Below are 19,755 nucleotides of genomic sequence, written 5' to 3' on the forward strand. Positions count from 1 at the left end.
CCATTGGGTCTCGGGAACCAATGAGAGAAAGAGAAAAGAGGCTAGGCCACAAGATTTAGCCAATTGTCTTGCGGGATTGGTGACACTGAGGCAGACGAGCCCAATCATAGCGCAGAGCTCGAAATAGGCGTCAACACAGCAGCCCTGGCGTGGCTAGGGGAACCAGAGAGGGCTGAGGTGACGGGCGGCTGCGCATGCGCACTGTGTTCGCGTGTGGTTTGGGGTTAGGGTAGCGATTGCTGCGCTGTGTGCGAGTCCCTGGGCTGAGGCGGGGGCTCCCGGCCGGGACCATGGCGGCGAATGAGGACCAGGAGGTGAGACACCGATCCCGCCTCCCCGCGGCGGTAGCTGCCGCTCTGCCGCACCTCGCTCGGCGGGTCTCTGGGCTGCTGCCTGGCCCGGGGGCGGAGGCTGCCTCGCTGCGTGATCCCGGGCGCCGAGGTCACCAGCCCGCCCTGCTCGGCCAGTCGCGGCGCCCACCGCTCCCCGGGATCACGGATTATTTTTTTAAAATCCAACTGAACGTAACTCGGAAAGGTGATGCAGAAATACACCAGTAACGTTAGCAGCAAGCCCGCCTGTCCGAGCCCAAAGTTCTAGCTAACAAGCTCCACAAAGAGGCACCAGCGGTGTCCTGCACTAGTAACCTGCCCTGGAGGGTCCGGGCCGCGGGCAGCCACTGTGTCCTTACCCTTATACGGAGAGACCATCCTAGAGACGGCAATCAGCTGCAGGGGCTTTTCACTTTAAATTGAACGCTACATCAATCACATTGTTTCTTGGGTAGCATATATCTTTGTACTTGGTACATTCTTTAAAATATAAATATAAATAAAATACATTGATCATATACAGTGTACACATTAGATGTGATTGTATTAATTCAGCCAACGGCATGTTAGATTTTATTAACTGTAAATACCATGTAGAAAGTCATTGTGTGATAGGTACTTGGAGATTAATAGATTCTCTGGTCCCTACTCACTTACAAAATCCCTTTCCTGTAGTTTTCTAGAAAGTAACATGGGGAGGATGGAAATGTGCTTGAAACAGATGTTTGGTATTTTTTGAGGAAGTTAAAAATAAAGTTTTGGTTTTTTTAAAAAAGTCTTCTAGAGTTGAGTAAAATGTGCCAAGATGGGGAATGGGTTTGTAGAAAGTAAATTTGAATTCAGACTAGCATGCCAGGTTTGCTGAAGTCACTTCTCCAATCCTATTTTTGGTTACTGGAATGTATTAGACAAGATATCTAGACCAATTATTGCCTAAATTTTAATTTATTTTTCAACAAAAAACTGAATGGGGATTTCTGTATGTTATGCTGACACTCATCTGTTTATACAAAGTTCAGTATCCAATTTAAATTGCTAACCTTATTCTCCATCTGTTCTTTTCAGATGGAGCTAGAAGCTTTACGTTCTATTTATGAAGGAGATGAATGTTTCAAAGAACTTAGTCCTGTTTCCTTTCAGTATAGGGTAAGACCACATGAAGCTTTAATTAGATGTAATATATTCATTTAAAGTTATTCTGCACATTTTCCATTACAAAGCATTTTCTTGAAACAGATGGATATTCACCTCTTTAGCAATAAAGGCGCTAAGTGCCCTTTTACATAATTTCAGAAAACTTGCCATGACAAACTTAAATGTAATGAAAGTTACCCTTTTGAACAGAAGAAATCATTACAACAGCAATCATCGCAGTAGTCATAGAGGAACAAGTAAAGTATAACTTGTCATGAAAAAATGTGAGCAACTGTAATTGAATTTGTAGGGAACTAAGTAAATAAGAGAGACTAAGTAAATAACTTATGCTCCAGTCCTGCAAACACAGATTTCCTTCATTTTACTAACATGAACAGTCCTGCTGACTTTTCTCACAAGAGTAAAGTTAAGTATGTCTGCAGGTTTGGGACTTCACAGACACACAATGTACATTGAAAATAGATCATATTTAAAAAAAAAAAATCTGAGTAGCATCGTGTAACTTTCAAAACGAAAGTGTCAAGTGAATGCAATAATGTTGCTGAATCTTTACTGAAAGGCAGAGAAAACCAATCCATTGTAAAAGGAAGAATAATATGACAGCATCAGATCTGGCAATGTGTACTTTTCATTAGGTAGAAAGTCAGTGGAATAGAGTTGAAAGGATTAGTCTGCCATTCTTCTGAATGTAGTTAGTGTACTGCACTGCACATCGATTACAGTAAATTATAAAATAAGACCAAAAGAAGACACAACAAAGATTTCTCAAATAGTGGCAACATGCAACACACATTATTCCCAAAAAGCTTACTATGTAAAATTGGAAACTTTGAGTCAATGTAAATATAAACTATATTTAATATTGAGTATATTAGGTTCCTACTACTCGCAATCTGCTTTACATAATCTTTGCTCTCCCTTCTCTTGCTCATTGCACATAAATCCAATAAAGCCAGAGTTAGCCTTGTAGCATGCCCTGCAAAGAATAGGCCTTGTCTACAAGGAAAATTTTCACACTTGATGCTTTGAAAATCAATTTAGTTAGGCCAGTGAAAACTCCTGTGGGGGCATGTATAGGAATACACCACAGAAACTAAAATAAGTGGCAACAGAAGGATTTATGCAAGTTTAATTAAATCGGTTTATGACAACACCTTTAGATGCAAGCTTTTCATGTGGACAAGGCTCTCCCTGGATATGATGGGCTTAGGTGAACAATTTAAGTCTTAAAAATTGTACCCATTACTTATGACATCAAAGGTCACTAAAACATGTTTTTTTTCCAGCATTATGCTGCTTGGTTTGTATTTAGATTAGACAATGAAGAGAAAGCAAGTTTCATGTAGAATGTTAGAATGTTTGGATTGCAAACACTGTGACAGAAAATGTTTAAATTTTCACAAGACTTTTCATAGAAGTTTTAAACATATCTATGGAGTCTTGTAAAAAAGTTTGAGTATAGGTTATACTGTTGCATATCTAAATTTAAAATGACTATCAGTAATGACAGATTTTAGAGTAGCAGCCATGTTAGTCTGTATCCGCAAAAAGAACAGGAGTAGTTGTGGCACCTTAGAGACTAACAAATCTATTTGAGCATAAGCTTTTGTGGGCTACAGCCCACTTCATCGGATGCATAGAATGGAACATATAGTAAGGAGACTACACACCCACCCACCCACTCACGCTGAAACGGTGGGAGTTCCCCTACCAACTCTAAGAGGCTAATTAAGATGAGCTACTGTCATCAGAGATTCTTTTTGACCTACACAGAAGCTGAGGAAGAGCTTCTGTGTAAGTTGAAAGCTTGTCTCTCTCATCAACAGAAGTTGATGCAATAAAAGATATTACCTCACCCCCTTGTCTCTAAGATTTGATAACAGACTGAGGCTTCCCATTTTAAAGTGTTTGATCTCCTTTCAGATAGGTGAAAATGGCGATCCGAAAGCCTTCCTAATAGAAATTTCATGGCCAGAAACATACCCACAGACAGCTCCAAACATATCAATGAATGCTTTCTTCAACAACACCATGTAAGTATTTCAGTTACTTCCTCTTTTGTTTTACATGTGGTCTCTTACAGTATTCTTGAATTCTTTTGTGCTTGTAATTGGATTTTATGGTCTCTTCTAGATCTTTAGCTATAAAACAAAGTATATTGGATAAATTAATGGAAGAAGTTGAAGTTAATCTTGGAACTGCCATGACATACACACTTTTTGAATATGCCAAAGATAATAAAGAATTGTTCATGGAAAATCAACCTGTTCATATTGTGGTAAGTGTGTAACTTGCATTTTGATCTATTTTAGTTTTACAAATGAACTTTTTTTTTTTTAATACAACAAAAGGAATAGAATGTTTAGTTACTCTACATTTAAACATCTCACATTGCTACCGAAAACTTCTGTAGCATGTCTGTGAGGTGCAAGCCAGTATGCTATGTCACTAAGATAGTGGCTAGAAAAAAGTAGATGAAAGGAAGTGTAGCACTGCTCTGTGGTTGTAACCTGGATATTTATTTGGTATTCACCTACCTTTCCAAAAAGTTTCTGGAAGAGAAATGAGAGAGAAGCAGTGATTAGAAACACTCCCTAATCTAACATAGCCAACTAATATCCAATGGTGACTACAAAACTAGTGCAAGACAGTTAGTGAGAGCCAGTGTGGGTTTTGACTTGCAGTGTGAAGAAAGACTCTAGAATGGATGAGCTATGCCTATGGTCTGGGTGGTCTGAACAATTAAATATTTGACAGGAAGAGTGAGGGAAGGAATAGCAGAAGCAACCAATCAATTACAATCAATGTAAAAATTATTTAGCGATGGAAATAAAAATATTTTGTTAGATGACACTTCTTGATTCTACTTTAAATGGCTCAGTAGTCTAGAACGTGAAGCACATGCCAAGCACATTAACTCTGCTCCAGGTGATTCCGCAAGCTGGCTTGAGTGGAGACCTTCACTTCTGACCCTTCTGTTAAAGCAGTATTTCACCTGGAGCGGGAAACTTGACAAAAGCCTGTTTCTTGAAAGCACATGTGCACCAATTTTCATCTGCTTCATCTATAATTTTGTTCAGAACTAGGTTAGAACACCTGTGACAGGATAATTCTGACTCCTGAGAACTTCTGTGAGAATTCCTGAGCTTCCACTTGAGCCAGGAAAATTTGAAGCTTTGTCTTTCATATTCTCCAGCTCCTATTCAAATCTTCCATGCTCGCAATTATTCTCTTTTGTGTTAGAGAAGCCTCTAGGCTCGGGCCCCTGTTGATGTAGTTTTTCCCTCTAGAGGGCCTGGGAAAGCAAGCAGCCAAATGTAGATAGGAAAGAGACTGGGACGAGTTGCTAATGGTATTGGCTATAAGATATTGAGTCTTAGCTGCTAGATGACTAGATTTAACTCCGCATACTTTAGTAGTGGCCAGAAGATAGCGAATTGGTGGTCTCGTGCTGGTTCCTATAGGACAAGTGTCAGTATTGGAAATACATCTACCACCTTCTGGAAATAATTCAGATCTCTTATCCACCTTACTAAAGAGGCCAAGGATCAAATGGGTATGAGAACTAAATGGTGCTTTTGACCTTAGAGGTGTACTGTACCTGAGGGGTTTCTTTGTGTGTTAATAAGAATTCACACTCCATGACTGTCAGTCTGTTTCCTTCTTAATGAGCAGTAAATGTATTCTTTAGAAAACAAATAAAGGGCCTTTGTTTTCAGGCCTCTCAAGAGCCTTGAATTTAAGAGTTCACACTCTATAAAGTCTACACTACAGACTAAGGGCAGGTCTACACTATGGGGGTGGGAACTGAGCTAAGTTAAGCAACTTCAGCTACGTGAATAACGTTGAAGTTGACATATTTAGATGTACTTACCGCGGTGTCTTCGCGTCAATTCCCCTTGTGCTTCTCCTGAAGGTGGAGTACCGGAGCCGATGCTAGAGCGATCAATGGTTGATTTATCACATCTATATTAGACACGATAAATCGACCCCTGCTGGATTGATCACTTCCCATTGATCCAGCCGATAGCCTAAGGGCTCGTCTACACTATGTCTACACTGCCCACCTTACAATGGTGTGGCTGTGCAGCTGCAGCCGCAGCATTGTAAGGTGCGTTATGTAGTCACCAACAAAATTAAAACCACCCCCACAAGGGGTGGTAGCTTCATTGCCGGGAGTGCAGCTCCCACCAATGAAGTGCTGTCCACACTGGTGCTTTTTGTTGTTACAACTTTTGTCATTCAGTGGGGTGCCAGTGTAGACAAAGTCTTATGTTGGTATTACTAAAAGTCACTCGGGCATGAAAAATCCACACTCTGAGTGACAGTTATACTGACCTAATCTCCGAAGTAGACAGTGCTGTGTCAGAGAGAGAGCTTCTCCCATCAACACAGCTGTCACCTCTAGGAAAGGTGGATTGACTATGCAGCTGGAAGAGTTCTCTCCTGTCACCATAGAGCATCTTCATTAAAGTGCTGCATCAGTGTAACTGTGCCAATGCAGTTTTTAAGTGTAGACCTGCCCTTGGTTTGAAAATAAACTGACAAAGTTAGTTGAAAAAGTTAGTTTTTGCGGAGTTGGTTCATGTTTGACTTTGAAACTGGAATTTTAACTCTGCTTAAAGTGACAGTGTTTTGCTCAAACACACATTACTGAAACCTTTCTTGGAAATGACTGAAAGACAGTATGATTGTACAATGCTAGTCCACAGAAGGGACCTGTGTGATTCTATCTCAGCCTTTCCATTTTGGCTCTACTGTACAAGCAGCATTATAAATAGCCCTTGAGGCATTGTATATTTGCGCTGTGAATAAAGAATTGTATGAGCATGTAGGGAGTCCGATCCACACTTCCAGCTCATTTCACTGATATTTTAAACAGGTTAGTTATACTGGCAACACTGACAGGGAACCACTTCTATCCCCACTAAGCAATAGTCAGGACATATGCAATTGGAAGGGGTATGGAAGTAATTATTCAAGCTACTACTGTAAGGACTGGGACATTGCACTCTAGCATATTTTTATAAAATCATATAATGAGTGAATATAATATAACTGAAATATGGTTCATGCAAAAGGTCAATTGTAAGGTATCATTACAAAGCTTATAATCCACTAAGTTTGTTCATCTTATTTCTATAAATGTATCACTTTTGTATCTAAAAGTAGAAATATGAAATATAACTCTGAGGGCCTATTGTAATTATGCAAAAGGTGGGCAATTAATGGTGGTTTGGAATCTTGATGGCTCCCATCAACCAAAACAATTGATTGTGGATGGCTCTGTTTGCAGGCAAGCCTTCCTGTGAGTCAGACTGGGAGGAATGAAGGCTTGGAGTCTTACAGTGACATGTGATAAAGTCACCTGAACTGGAGTCCATCTTTAACCTAGTGCTTTTCCAGTGAGGAGGGGTGGGAACCCAGAGGGACAAAGGATTCCTACCTTATGCAAAAGATATATAAGTGGGTGGAACAGAATAAAGGGGCAGCCATCATGAGGAATCCCCTAGCTACCACCTGAGCTGGAACAAGAGCTGTACCGGGGGGGGGGGGGGGGGGAGATTGGGCCCAGACTAGGAACGTGTCCAGTCTGAGAAAAGAAACTTACTGAAACATCTCTAAGGGTGAGATTTTTTACCTGTATTCAGTTGTATTACTGTATTAGGTTTAGATTTGCGTATTTTATATTATTATACTTGGTAATTCACTTTGTCCTGTCCATTTCTACTTGGAACCACTTAAATCCTACTTTCTGTATTTAATAAAATCACTTTTTACTTATTAATTAACCCAGCATATGTATTAATACCTGGGGGGGCAAACAGCTGTGCATTTCTCTATCAGTGTTATAGAGGGCAAACAATTTATGAGTTTACCTTGTATAAGCTTTATACAGGGTAAAATGAATTTATTTGGGGTTTAGATCCCACTGGGAGTTTGGGCATCTGAGTGTTAAAGACAAGAACACTTCTCTCAGCTGCTTTTAGTTAAGCCTGCAGCTGTTTGGGGCAAGTAATTCAGACCCTGGGTCTGTGTTGGAGCAGACGGGAGTGTCTGGCTCAGCAAGACAGGGTGCTGGGGTCCCAAGCTGGCAGGGAAAGCAGGGGCAGAGGTAGTCTTGGCACATCAGGTGGCAGCTTCCAAGGGGAGTTCTGTGATCTAACCTGTCACAAGCACATTAGAAATATTATTACTACTTTTAAACTAACTGCTGTCGTCATGGTGGTTGTGTGATAAAACACAGGCATCTTTCAGTACTAATGTAATTAAAATATTTGGGATGTCTCAGTAAGAAATCAGACATAATCAAATATTTGTAGTTTACCTATCAGGGTGATACCTAGATATCAATTGCCAATTCAGTCATTGTTGGAGAGAGATTTAAATTATACTTTTTTTTCCTCAGACATCTGTAGGCAATAACATCTCAGTTGGAACTCATGAAATAGTCCCATCAAGTAAGAAAAGAGATAAAAAGGAGCAGTTGTCCAAAACCCAGAAACGAAAGCTAGCAGACAAAACAGGTTTGTGCAATATAGTCTACTCCTCCTTTTCCACACTTGAGGAAAATGGTGCAGTGTGTTCAGGATAGTTTCGTACCTTCAAAGACAGATTCAGATACACCTTGGATCACGAGTGAGAATGAATTGGGTCTCATCCCAGTCTTCACTTGCTTTGCTTATAAAGCTAAACAATTTTTCACCAGTGACAACAGCCTGAAGCAGAAACTGACTGACATAGCAGTGATATGGCAGCTAGGTCTGCTTATTCACCTCAATTCCTGAACGGGGAAGTTTGCACAGCATTGCATGCTACACCTGCCTCAAGTTAGTACTGTGAGTTCCTTGCTTTCCATGCATTTGCTTGTTGGATACTGTGTTGGCCAGATCAGTAATATGAGAGTTCAGCTTTTAAAGATATGACATCTTGCTGGAGTCTAGCTGTTGTTGTCTGAGAGCTGAAAATAAACCCTGCTTCTTCTATAGATCACAAAGGGGAGCTTCCTCGAGGATGGAACTGGGTGGATGTAATTAAGGTAACATGACTATTACAACTGTGAAACTATTGCATAAGAACATTGTTTTTCTGCAGATATAATGATAAATGATATTTAATCTGTCTTTTTGCTTTTCTTCCTAACAACATTTGGATTTGACTGTGGTCTGATTAATGTCTGTATACATCCAGCATGTAAGTATTTTCAAGTTTTAGAAATCGTTTTGAAAAAAAATCTGCCTGTAACTGTGGTTACCCATTTCTCTATAGAGCCTAAGGATAATCCCTTACAAGGCTTTAAAAATACACATTTCTTCTGAAACTTAAGATATATCCAATGTGAAAGCATTAACTGTCTTACATTCCTCCTTTAAACTCAGGTTTTATCTTTTGAGCATTTCAAATGAAGTTTTGAGGTGAGAACTTTCAGTATGTAATTTAGCTGTGAATTCCAGAACATGCTGTCTTCACATGGGCAACTAATAGGGATGCAGCCAGGATTTACAGGGCCCTGGATAAGTAGAAGCAAGGAGCCATTTAGTTGTGTTTCTCCTAAGCAGCAGCCCCACATTATCTCCTGCATGCCTGCACCCTCTGCCTTAGTCTCCCCACAAAGTACTCTTCCCCGTCCCACTATTAATTATTGATCAGGATCCCACTGTGCTAGGGGATGTACCAACAAAACAAAAAAAGATAGTCCCTACTCCACAGAGCTTACAATCTTACTATAAGACAAGAGACAGATGGATACAGACAGAACGGGGAGTACAAGGAAACACACAATATTGGTCTGTTAGTTCCTCCATTTGCCATTTCCACCCCATTACTTCTGCTGCTGGAATATGAATTAACATTGCTATTTTTAACAAGTTCTATTTTATAACAAAACATATTTGATTGAACATTGGTATAACCTGTTGTCAGCATACCTCTGAGCATAGTGTTGAAACTGCAGCAAATGGGCACTGTCAAAGTTTTTAAACTCTAAATAATCCACTCATGACAATTGTTGCAGAAATGTGTGGGACACTTTTAAGAACTGCATCTGTTTGACTTTCCAAAATGTTTGTGGACTGGTATCAGCCTTTTCTTATTAAATGGAAACAATAACTTCAGCTAATGTTTTTAACAAAGTTTAAACTGGTTCTGAGATTTACTGTAGAATATGTTTTGGATGTAAAATAGTTCATGAAAATATGGGAAAGCAGAGTCTTATGTTCAGAGGACAAGCTATAAGATTAGTTTTGAGAGTCATTTGAATTTGATGCGTTCAGTTGTTAGTACAAACTCAGCCTAATATGCCTGTATGTAGTGTAAAATAGAAATATAGTTCCTAATACATGCAATATGTCTGAACATTTTTTCTTTGTCTTTTATAGTTAAGCAAAACGGGTTCTAAAGATGATGAATAATGGACTTTCATACAAGGAAACTTCACCTTTTAATACAGTGCAATTTGGGTCAACATCTTTCTCTTAATGGCTTTTTCCTCTTGTCAGAGTGGAACGTTTTGTAAAAGGACAATTTCCTAACTATTAAACCTGAGCACAGACATTTATCCAGAGATTATTCTGGTATTACATTTTTCTTCACAAACAAAAATTTGCCTTAAAGGGAAGATAAGTCTGACATTTTTATATTGAACTTTTAGAAAGCCTATTTGGTTTCTAACTGTTGAATGCTGAAAAGAATAGTGAAATATGCAGTGTTAATTTATATTGTTTTACTCTAGTAAGAATATAGTAAAATTCTGTTAGTGAGTCCTCTGATATTGTGACCATTTCCTGAAGTTCTCATTCCAGTGGAATAAAAATATTAAGTGATTAATCACTTGACAGCATAGTTCATTTAAAATAAACTCCCTTTAAACAAAGCCACCTTGATTTGTTCCTCTACAAATGCAGAAAGGGAACACAACACAATTATAATCAAATGATTTGTCTAGGTCTAGGCTATGTCTACATTGCACACCTTACAACAGTGTGGCTGCAGTGCTACAGCTGCTCTGTTGTAAGGTGTGCAGTGTAGCTGCTCTTTGTCACCAGGGGAGAGCTCTGTCTACACTACCGACCTTATAGCAGGATACCTGTACCACTGCTGCTACGCTGCTGTCAAGTTTCCAATGTAGCTGCTCTATAACGATGGGAGAGAGCTCTCCTGCTGGCATAATTAAACTACCCCCAATGAGCAGTGGTAGCAATGTTGGCGGGAAAGTCTCCCACAGACAGCGCTGTCCGCACTGGCGCTTTTTTTTGGTGAAACTTATGCCAGTCTGGTTTCGTTTTTTTCCACACCTCTGACCAACAAAAGTTTTACCAGCAGAAGTGCTAGTGTAGACAAAGTCTGAAGCTTTTGGTCCCGTTTTAACTCGTGTTAAACAGCCTGCATATGGTGGTGATGCAGCTGAATTTCTATAGGCTTGCCAGTAACACCATTGCCTGAAATCAGAGTAAGATTCTTGCTCTGTGATTTTGACTCACTAGCTCAAAGTTTCAGCTAGATAAGGGTAGAGAAAATAGCAACATGTGACACTTGTAAATGCTAGTGCAAAAAGGACCACATACCCTAGTCTAGACAAATTCAGAGTGAAAGAACAAGTGGTTACAATACCAGTACGTGTTGTCAGTGCAACCCAGTGTGCGTCTGTTGTAGTCCTCCTCACGTATATTTTTAGAGGAGGTCAGGGCGTTTGTGTGGAGCTGTCCTACTGATAGTGAACTCCTGAATGTTATGATTTGGTGGCTTTTTCCATTGGATAATCAGTGGTTTACCATGAGGATTTTATTGTATGAATTACAGGACACTGGGGAAAAACACACCACTTTCCCATGCTGGAAAACATTTTTTGTACAGGTTTGTTGTCTTGTATCAAAGAAAAAAATCCTCTTTGCTGTATAAACGGTAACTGAATACTAAATGCCTTAATGTCATTTAAGGAGATTTTGAGCTTAATAAATGCTTATTTATCTGCCATGGTGTGAGGCTTCTTGCATAATGCCTATTGTGCATATATTTGTATATTTAGGTTTGCATCCAATACCTCCCATTATGAAGAAAGATTCTTTAAATTGTCAAGAGAATCCTTTTTTCTTCAGTATGTGCATTCTATACTTTTCGGGATAATTGTTGCAGTTCCCTTATTTTGGCCTCAGTCTGTCACACTTTTGGGAGTGCAGCAATCAGATACACATTTGCTGAGCTGCATGTCATGCTCTAAGTGTGCATCCAGCAACCCCAGTTCATTTAAAAAGTGCACCCTGTTGCATCTAATAATCACAACATTTAGTGTTAAGGATACAGACTGAGTGCCTCTAGAAGACTTGGGCTGAGTCATGCCCCTGAGCAGCCAAGTACTAGAGAGGTCCCCCGTAAAGACAGTAGCGTAAATTAACTTTACATTTTCAGCCAATAGGCTTTTTTGACTATTGGACAGTATAGGTTATTGATATATCACTAGAGGGCTTATAAACTGCAAACATGAATGCAGATGCAAATTCCAACAAACGAGAGAGAGGGGTCCAGGAGACCAATAAAAACAGTGGGATCTGACAAGTCCCTGTTCAAATAATGATTTAAGGTGTTGCACTTTGTATTGGAACGATGTATAGGTCAATGCAAACCAAAAGTGAACAGAATTTGAATGTGCACATTCTTTTAATAAACCACCCACTCATTAGTTCTGATGGAATTTTAATCATCAGCAAATGTGGTTTTTCAGCTTGAACCACAATCATCAAAAATTAAAATAGATAAGATTACATCATCTGGAGAAAGCAAATGTTTGACAAACTGAATACTTATTGCTGCAAATATATTGGGTGGCTTCTTAAACTAAAAGTACTTTTGTATAAGAAATCAAGATAAGAACACCAGGAAGGCAATAACACCTTAGGAGAACGTCCCTTCGGTGGGCTGGTCTATTTCTGAGGAGGAAAAAAAAAACACTTTAATCTCTCCCAGGTTCGGAAGGGATTTAGTATTTTTATTCAAAAGCTCCTGAGCACTCCATTCATTTCCTTGGTGTATGAATTTAGTAACCATGACAGTGTATCTGAATAGATCAGTTGTTAGAGTGGTGGGGGGGTGTGTAACAAACAGGAACCACCTCCTGCCTCTTCCTTTCCTATTGCTGTACTACATTTACTTGCCTTTCTGTGCAGCATGTGACTCCTGAACTGCTTGATCATCAGCTGCCTGGGCTGGCTTCTAGGGTATGGGCTGTTCTGAAGTTATCCTGGCACTTCATACTCCAAGGAGATCAGTGACTGCAAAACAACCTATCTTCCAGCTCTGTTCTCTTTCTGCTAATTTAGTAGATGTAACAAGCTTGTCTCTAAGACAGTAGTCTGGATAAGGAACAATTCAGCCCTGTACACTTGCTGGTTTCTTGGGGAGCTGGAAAGGTAATAGAAAATGGTTTATCATGGGGCTTGGAGGGAGGGGGAAGGAAAATGCATTTGGAATTAAGCATTTGATATTATACAAAAGCTAAACTCTTATAACTGAAAAAGAAGCTCCAGTACCTCATGCTGGACAGACATTCATTGAACGTAAGGGATCTCAGCTACTGGCAGCTGAACTAAAACCGTGTTGAAAGAAAAGTACCTTTAAGACACTTGGTAAACCAGTAGCATTTAGGAATAGGGTGGTCCTGCAACCTGTGAACTTGCTGGGGTAATGGTTTCTTGAGCATAGGGCCATAATATCTGGTAAAGTTGGAGTGGTTTTTTTGTAGTGAAGTGAAAGAGGAGGATGAGTGAGGAATGCCAGAGAAAAGAAGTTGCAATATCCAATGTGCAGAGTGATCAAAAGCTCAGATGAGGGTTTTCTCAGATGGAATGAAGAGGAAAGAGTGGATTTATGTAGTTCTTCATCAGTGGAAAGCAATATTAAAAAGTCTTTAGAACTTAGTAAAGTATGGACTATAAACAACACTTACTTGGACTCTCATACATATTTCTTTTACCAGTACTCTTTCCTTAATAGAAACTATGCAGGATAGTTGTTTTTACTCTTTTAGGCAAGATATGTAATGCCACAGCCACACCTTAAACCAAATTCTGATTCCTCCTCTTAATTTTACAATGCTTTGAAGAGCAGAAATTTGATAGATTCATTCTCTTGAGTGGAAGGGTTGGGGTTGGTTTTTGTTTTTGTCTCTTTTTTTTTTTAGTACTATATTTGTTAGAGGAAAAAATACTTCAAATGAAAATTGTTTTCTGAACACTAAAATGCATTCCTATTCTAGTTGTTGGTGAGCCACCTTTGTCCATGGTAAACTTTAGAATAATTCCATTTGTCCCTGAGTACTATGTGAAGGTATTTTAGCTGAGGCACACTAAAATTTGAACAGAGTTGTATACATTAAAACTTACTTCATTTTCTATCTAGAAAAATAAACAAAACATCTCAGCATCAGATCACATTTTTCTCCCTTCTCTGCTACGTTCCTTTCCCTTCATCCCTTGCCAGGTTGTGCACTTCCCAGCCTCTCCATGGCAGCAGGCAGCAAGACAGCTCATGTATATCCTTTGCTTTGGGGTGATCGTGTCTTGACAAGCCCAGAACATCTGCTTTGTCAGTTATACAAGCAATGTTTTGTCCTGGGTTTTTGTGAACTCTATAGCCAGGACGCACTAGCTGCAAAAAAGCAGAATTGGGAAAACATGGACAGCAGCGTGACTAAGTGCATGTATGCCTTGCAGAAACTGTATTGCCATCACCAGAAGACCTGTCATGTGTTACTACTCCCCTCTTCCCCCTATTAGTCAAATTCACAGAGACTTACTCTGATTTCAGGCAGTAGTAGCGTTGCTGGCAAGCCTGTAGAAACTCAGCTGCATTGCCACCACATTCAGGGTATGGCTACACTTGACATTTCAAAGCGCTGCCGCAGCAGCGCTTTGAAGTGTGTGGGTGGTCGGAGCGCCAGCGCTGGGAGAGAGCTCTCCCAGCGCTGCACGTAGACCACATCCCTTACGGGTGTAGCTTGCAGCGCTGGGAGCTGCACTCCCAGCGCTGCAGCACTGTTTACACTGAGGCTTTACAGCGTTGTATCTTGCAGCGCTCAGGGAGGTGTTTTTTCACACCCCTAAGCGCGAAAGTTGCAGCGCAGTAAAGCGCCAGTGTAGCCATGGCCGGATTGTGCCCATGCTTCTCACATTAGCATTTGGAGAGACAGAGGAAACAATAGGAAGCCTGCTGAGGAAAGGACTTGGGGCTATGTCTGCACTACATGGGCACAGCTACACCAGTGCAGTGCCATAGCATAGACACTTCCTCCCAGTCAACATAACCATTCTCTTCTCAGCCTAGCTGTGTCTGCAGTGGGAGTTAGTTTGGCATAGCTACAGCACTAAGGGGTGTGAGATTTGTAAACCTCTGAGCCATGTAACTATGTCAATCTAAATGTCAGGTGTAGAGCAGGCCTGACACCAAATGAGAGAGTGAATAGGAGCAGCAGAGAGTGAGGAGGAAATGTTTGTACAGCATGTAAAGTATAAAGGTTAAGTAACTAAATATTATAAGGGTGAGAATTAGGGATGGAAGAAGGGAGCATTAGAGGAGATTAGAGTAGAAAATGAGCAAAAGACAATTTCACAATATAGAACAGAACTCAGAAGGAAGGAGGACAATTAATCTGCATTGCTCCAGAATCTTAAAAGCTGGGCCTCCAGCTACAGAGCTGAAAATTCAGTGATGTTGGGATGTGACAAAAGATTGAAGCATAGATACTGTTTCCTATCATTCTAACATATTCCTTTTCTGTATATCAGGGTCCAGATTTATTTTGAAATGGGAGAGGATTTGTGGTGAAGGGAGGTCTGGGTGTTACATGGCTGCATAGGGACCCTTTACACTGCTCTTCCCACATTATAAATGCTCCTGTGCAAGCTTCCCAAACTGCACCAAAATAGACTGTACTAGCTGTCAGTTTTTCAGTCTGAAAATCGAGTCTCTCACACTCACCAACATGCTCCATAAGAACAGCTCCAGGGAGTATTTATTTTGGCTGAGGCACTGGTGAGCATGTTCAGAGATTTAATGAAGTTGACAGAAACAACAGACTGCAGCCACTGTGTACCAGCGCCCAGAGTGAGTGAGGAATGACCCCAAAACAGGTCACATGACAATCTAAATCCAATCACTGTTTGGCTCAGATGGTCTTTGTAAAACTCAAAGGGCTTCCTCCAACCCCCATATACCTTAGAGGTTATTTTCTGGTGCTCACATCACCATAGTATCAACACCCATGTTGGCAGCATGTGTGATTTCAAGTGCTTGATACATAAATTTGTCCCATTCCCCAGATTTCTGACATTTGGATCTCTCTCTCATCTGGGTTTGGATCCCAAGCTGCCTGGGTTGTGAGAGCCGATAAGGCCACAGCATTAGAAGGTATGGCAGAGACAGCAGGCGAAATTATAACTGCATCACTTTATTGGAGACTAATAGGGTTGTGTGGGTGTCTGAGGGCATAATTTTGTCTGCAGCCTTTGTCACTGATAATTACCAGAAATAGAGTTCAACGTTACTTTCATGGTGAATTTACATATCATTCAGAATAGATATTTTTCTCATAATCCAAGTATCTGTTATGGTGTCATTGAGAGACAAACTCTATGATACATCTTATGTAGACTCACTTTTAAGAGTAGACTTAATAAGTATCTTTGTCAGTAATACATTTTATCATTTCTTGTAAAGAAAATAATGTAAAAAACATTTTCATGTGAGATACAGCCTCCAGCATAGGGAGCTGTTTGATCTCTACTAATTGGAAGATTGCTGGTCCCTTGACCTGGAAAAGGTGTTCCCCTTTGCTATTATAACACATCAGATTTTCATCAGTGGGCTAAGTACATGGCCTCTGTAGCTGCCTCAAGATGTTATAGTATCAGTTTTATTTTTTTCTCCAATGAATATTGTCACAAGAGTATTACAAGTTTTTAGCTAAACTACTGATATACACCATGGTTTTGTTTTCATCTCCCCCCCCCCCACCATCTTATATCTTTTCCTTATAATAGCCCATATAATCTCACATAAAAAAAAATCTAGTGCTAAGGTTGCAAAGTCAATCACTCAGAAGTGAGGAAATGCCAGAATGAAGGTTGCCCTCTTGTGCACATACACTGTGATACTCTAACTAAATGATCACATACTTTTCCCCATCACAAGGATTCCTGCCTCATACAGTGCTCGGGATGGATGATGCTAGACAAATGACCTAGCGTCATGTAGTGAATGAGGTTGTTTACAGGATTGGGTTGAATGTAGTTCCTCAGGGCAAGTACCACATTGAGTAAGCAGTTTAACACATTTTACAAATACTAAATGCACTTTTTAAAAAATATTTTTCCAAGACACACACACTGCAAGTTGTCACATATATCCGAAAATACATGACTAAATATTTGTAATTAATGTGCATGTTTTGTAAATATTGACACAGATTCTAATAGGTTAATGAACTCATGTGACCTCTTTACTTCTCATTGAAAGATACTGGCTGAAGGACAGTTCAGCATATGGAGTCTATTCCGAGAATTACAGCAGACTTCTCTGGAGGGAGAGAAATCAAAACACATGTTTTTCAAAAGTGCTGGAATGGCCTGATTAGCAGAAATTACAAATGGTCTGGAAGAGTTAAAAAGGTATTGTTTTAAAATCAGAAACATTGTTTTTGTTTCTTATACTTCTGTACATTTTTGATTGTTGGCAATTCCAAGATCATATTTTATTTTAATGTTTAAAAATATTCAGTATCAAGGTGAGCTGCTTGTGATATGAGCAGACGAATATCTAATTACCTTGTGTATGTGCTTGTGTAAATGCTCAAATAGGCCAATTTAAGAGCTTAATTTGGGAGACATCTTCTCCATTGATACAGTATACAATATCTTGGGATGGGTTTTTGACAAGGATTTTGGAACAAGTAGAAAAGGTACTGTTTCCAGTTAGTCTGTGCCCTAATATAGGACTATGTTTTACCCTGAGCCCAGTGCATTCTGGAATGGAAGTCTGGCCAGTGCTAGAGGATACTCAAGCAACACAGTCACAAGTGACGCTTGTAGTTATGTACTTCAATATAGAGTCTCAGTGTACTGGTTTAATGAGGTCCCAGTAACCAGGGACACTGCTTTTCACTTTAAATTCAGAGAAGTGAGCACACAGGGGGCCTTGGCAGAGAGGTGCAAGTGGCAGGCGAGGGGGTCTTCAAGGGAGGAGGTGGAGAGGCATGAGCAGTGTGGGTGGGGGTACTTGGGGAGAGGGCAGAGAGGCATGAGTGGCGGGCCTGGGGTGGAGGTGGGGGGTGAAGCATGGGCAGAACCTTAAGGTAGGGTGTGGGGCCATAATCCAGGCACCAATTCCTTTCCCCCCCACACACTTCTAGGGAGCTTCCAGCACTCACGTCCAGCCTCCCTAAGTGCAGGAGTCATGTGCTGCCCATGGTCATAAGGCTAAATTCTGGCTTACATCGCTGTTCCCCTCTTAGAGCAGACTAATGTCTGCAGATACAGAGCTCATTTAGGACGATGCAGCCTTTGCTGACTAGTGGCCTGAGGTGACTTTGTACTGTACTCTAAAAGTTGGAGTAAGAACAAAAACTCACTTCCTTTTGTGCTCCCTGTGGCGGTCTCCTTTTTCTTGTGCCTCACTGGCCAGGTCACTTTAGGTATATATACACAACTGGGAGTGAGCGTCCCAGCCCAGGAAGGCAAACTCGCACTAATGTACATGGGGCTCAAGCTTGTGTGATAGAAATAGCACTATGGACACTGCAGCCTACGGAGTCAAACCGACCAACCCCCTAGGCTAGAGGGGCCAAGCCAGAATGTCCACTCTGCTACTTTCGGTGCTCTAATTTGAGCCCCACATATGCTACTATGAGTCTGCTGACCTGGGCTAGGAGGTTCACACCCAGCTGTAGGGTAGACATACCCATATGATCCCTCCCCTTCCTCACATTTGGGTTCTGGTCCAGGGACCCTTGAATAGGCTGTTGAGGCTTGTCTGCACAGACCCATTGCTGCCTCCCTGGACCACTACACTTCCTACCTTGCTGTAGGCCTTTCCCACAGTCTCTTCCTGGGCTCACTGTGTATTGGTATCACTCTATCTGACCTTCTTCTCCAGGCTCGCTGCCGAGCTCCTTGGCACATTCAGCCATTCACTCCCCTCACTGAACCTGCAGAAATCTTCCTGCTCCCTGAAGGCCTCTCTGCCAGCACAGAGAACCCAGTTTTGCATTACAACTGCCTGGTGCTCCCTGTTGCAGGCTTACCTTTCCTTCAGGGAGATTCTGTCTGCTAGCATCCAGCTCAGCTCCCTGTCTCTGAGAGAGCGCGAGCGAGCAAGCAAGCACACACCAGCCATCTGCTCTTCTTCCTGACCAGCCACCAGCTGACCTCTGTTCAGCCCTTTTAATTCCTCCCTCCAAGCTTGACATCTCGTGCAGGTGTAGCTGACTGAGCACACAGGCTGTCGTTAATCCCATTTTGGGCCTTGGGGGGTTTCTATACCCCCATCATATATGTCAGGAGTGGCCAAATGGCAGTTTGTGAACCACAAGTGGCTCTTTTACAGTTAAAGTGTGGCTCTCAGAGCCCCCTCTTCCCCTCCCATTTTCTACCTACCAAACTGGGGAGTGTGTGTGGGGGGGTGGGTCTTAAGGCTTCTGCCCTGTGGCAGGGCTAGGGGCTTCTGCCTCATGGGGGTGGGGTGTGTGTCTTGGGCCTTCAGCTCTGTGGGAGGCAGCTGCTGGAGCTTGAGGCTTCAGCAGGAGCAAGGCTGAATCCTCAAGCCCCAGCAAGTGTGCCCCGCAGGGCTGAAGCCCCGAGCTCCAGCAAGTGTGCCAAGCTCTGTAACTTCTGAAGATCATCATATGCAGCTCAGCGGGTCAGTAAGTTTGGCCATCCCTGATATATGTAATCAGACATTACAAAGCTGCTTTCCTTTACAAATAAATGAGAAAGATGATATAACAGTCACTCAGTTTAAACAATCCCTCACTTTTCAACTTGTTTCATTGTGGTGGCAGACTGTAGCATCTCTGGTAGGTAGAGTTTGGTTGAAGATAAAGCTTTGACGAAAACCTCTACTTTTTTTCCATTAGTTTAACTCCTGCCTGCTGTTTGTAAATGCATGTTGCTTTGGTATATACCTCGCATCTTGATACTCTGCAAATTGTAAAGACAAACTGAGTTCTACTAAAGTAATAATTTCAGCATATAAGGTCCATAGTAACAGTTTATTCAAACTCAGT

General features: G+C 41.1%; 2 protein-coding genes across 11 annotated transcripts in view; both read left to right on the forward strand.

The window, feature by feature from the left end:
* Nucleotides 1-156: 156 nt before the first annotated feature.
* RWDD4 (RWD domain containing 4) lies at nucleotides 157-11,457 on the forward strand. 4 transcript variants are annotated; one of them, XM_030563356.1, is made up of 9 exons: nucleotides 157-314; nucleotides 1,398-1,478; nucleotides 3,411-3,520; nucleotides 3,621-3,765; nucleotides 7,897-8,014; nucleotides 8,477-8,526; nucleotides 8,679-8,681; nucleotides 8,867-8,902; nucleotides 9,866-11,457. In XM_030563356.1, exons 1-8 carry the CDS (start codon nucleotides 291-293, stop codon nucleotides 8,891-8,893), a joined length of 558 nt encoding a protein of 185 aa, XP_030419216.1. In that variant the 5' UTR covers nucleotides 157-290; the 3' UTR covers nucleotides 8,894-8,902; nucleotides 9,866-11,457. The 4 variants fall into 4 exon arrangements, with proteins under 4 accessions (XP_030419216.1, XP_030419215.1, XP_030419214.1 ...); XM_030563355.1 differs by having other exon boundaries at nucleotides 8,867-11,457; XM_030563352.1 differs by lacking the exon at nucleotides 8,867-8,902 and having other exon boundaries at nucleotides 159-314.
* A 3,101-nt stretch (nucleotides 11,458-14,558) lies between these two features.
* The window catches only part of LOC115651963, a 31,118-nt gene continuing 25,921 nt past the window's right edge, over nucleotides 14,559-19,755 (forward strand). For all 7 annotated transcript variants that reach the window (XM_030563350.1, XM_030563347.1, XM_030563351.1 and 4 more), the window contains exons 1-2: nucleotides 14,559-15,884; nucleotides 16,992-17,143. In XM_030563350.1, the coding sequence (XP_030419210.1) occupies nucleotides 17,018-17,143 (126 nt within the window). In that variant the 5' untranslated portion in view covers nucleotides 14,559-15,884; nucleotides 16,992-17,017. The remainder of the gene's footprint in view (nucleotides 15,885-16,991; nucleotides 17,144-19,755) is intronic.

The sequence above is a fragment of the Gopherus evgoodei genome, chromosome 5 (genome assembly GCF_007399415.2).
Source record: "Gopherus evgoodei ecotype Sinaloan lineage chromosome 5, rGopEvg1_v1.p, whole genome shotgun sequence".
Lineage (NCBI taxonomy): Eukaryota > Metazoa > Chordata > Testudines > Testudinidae > Gopherus > Gopherus evgoodei.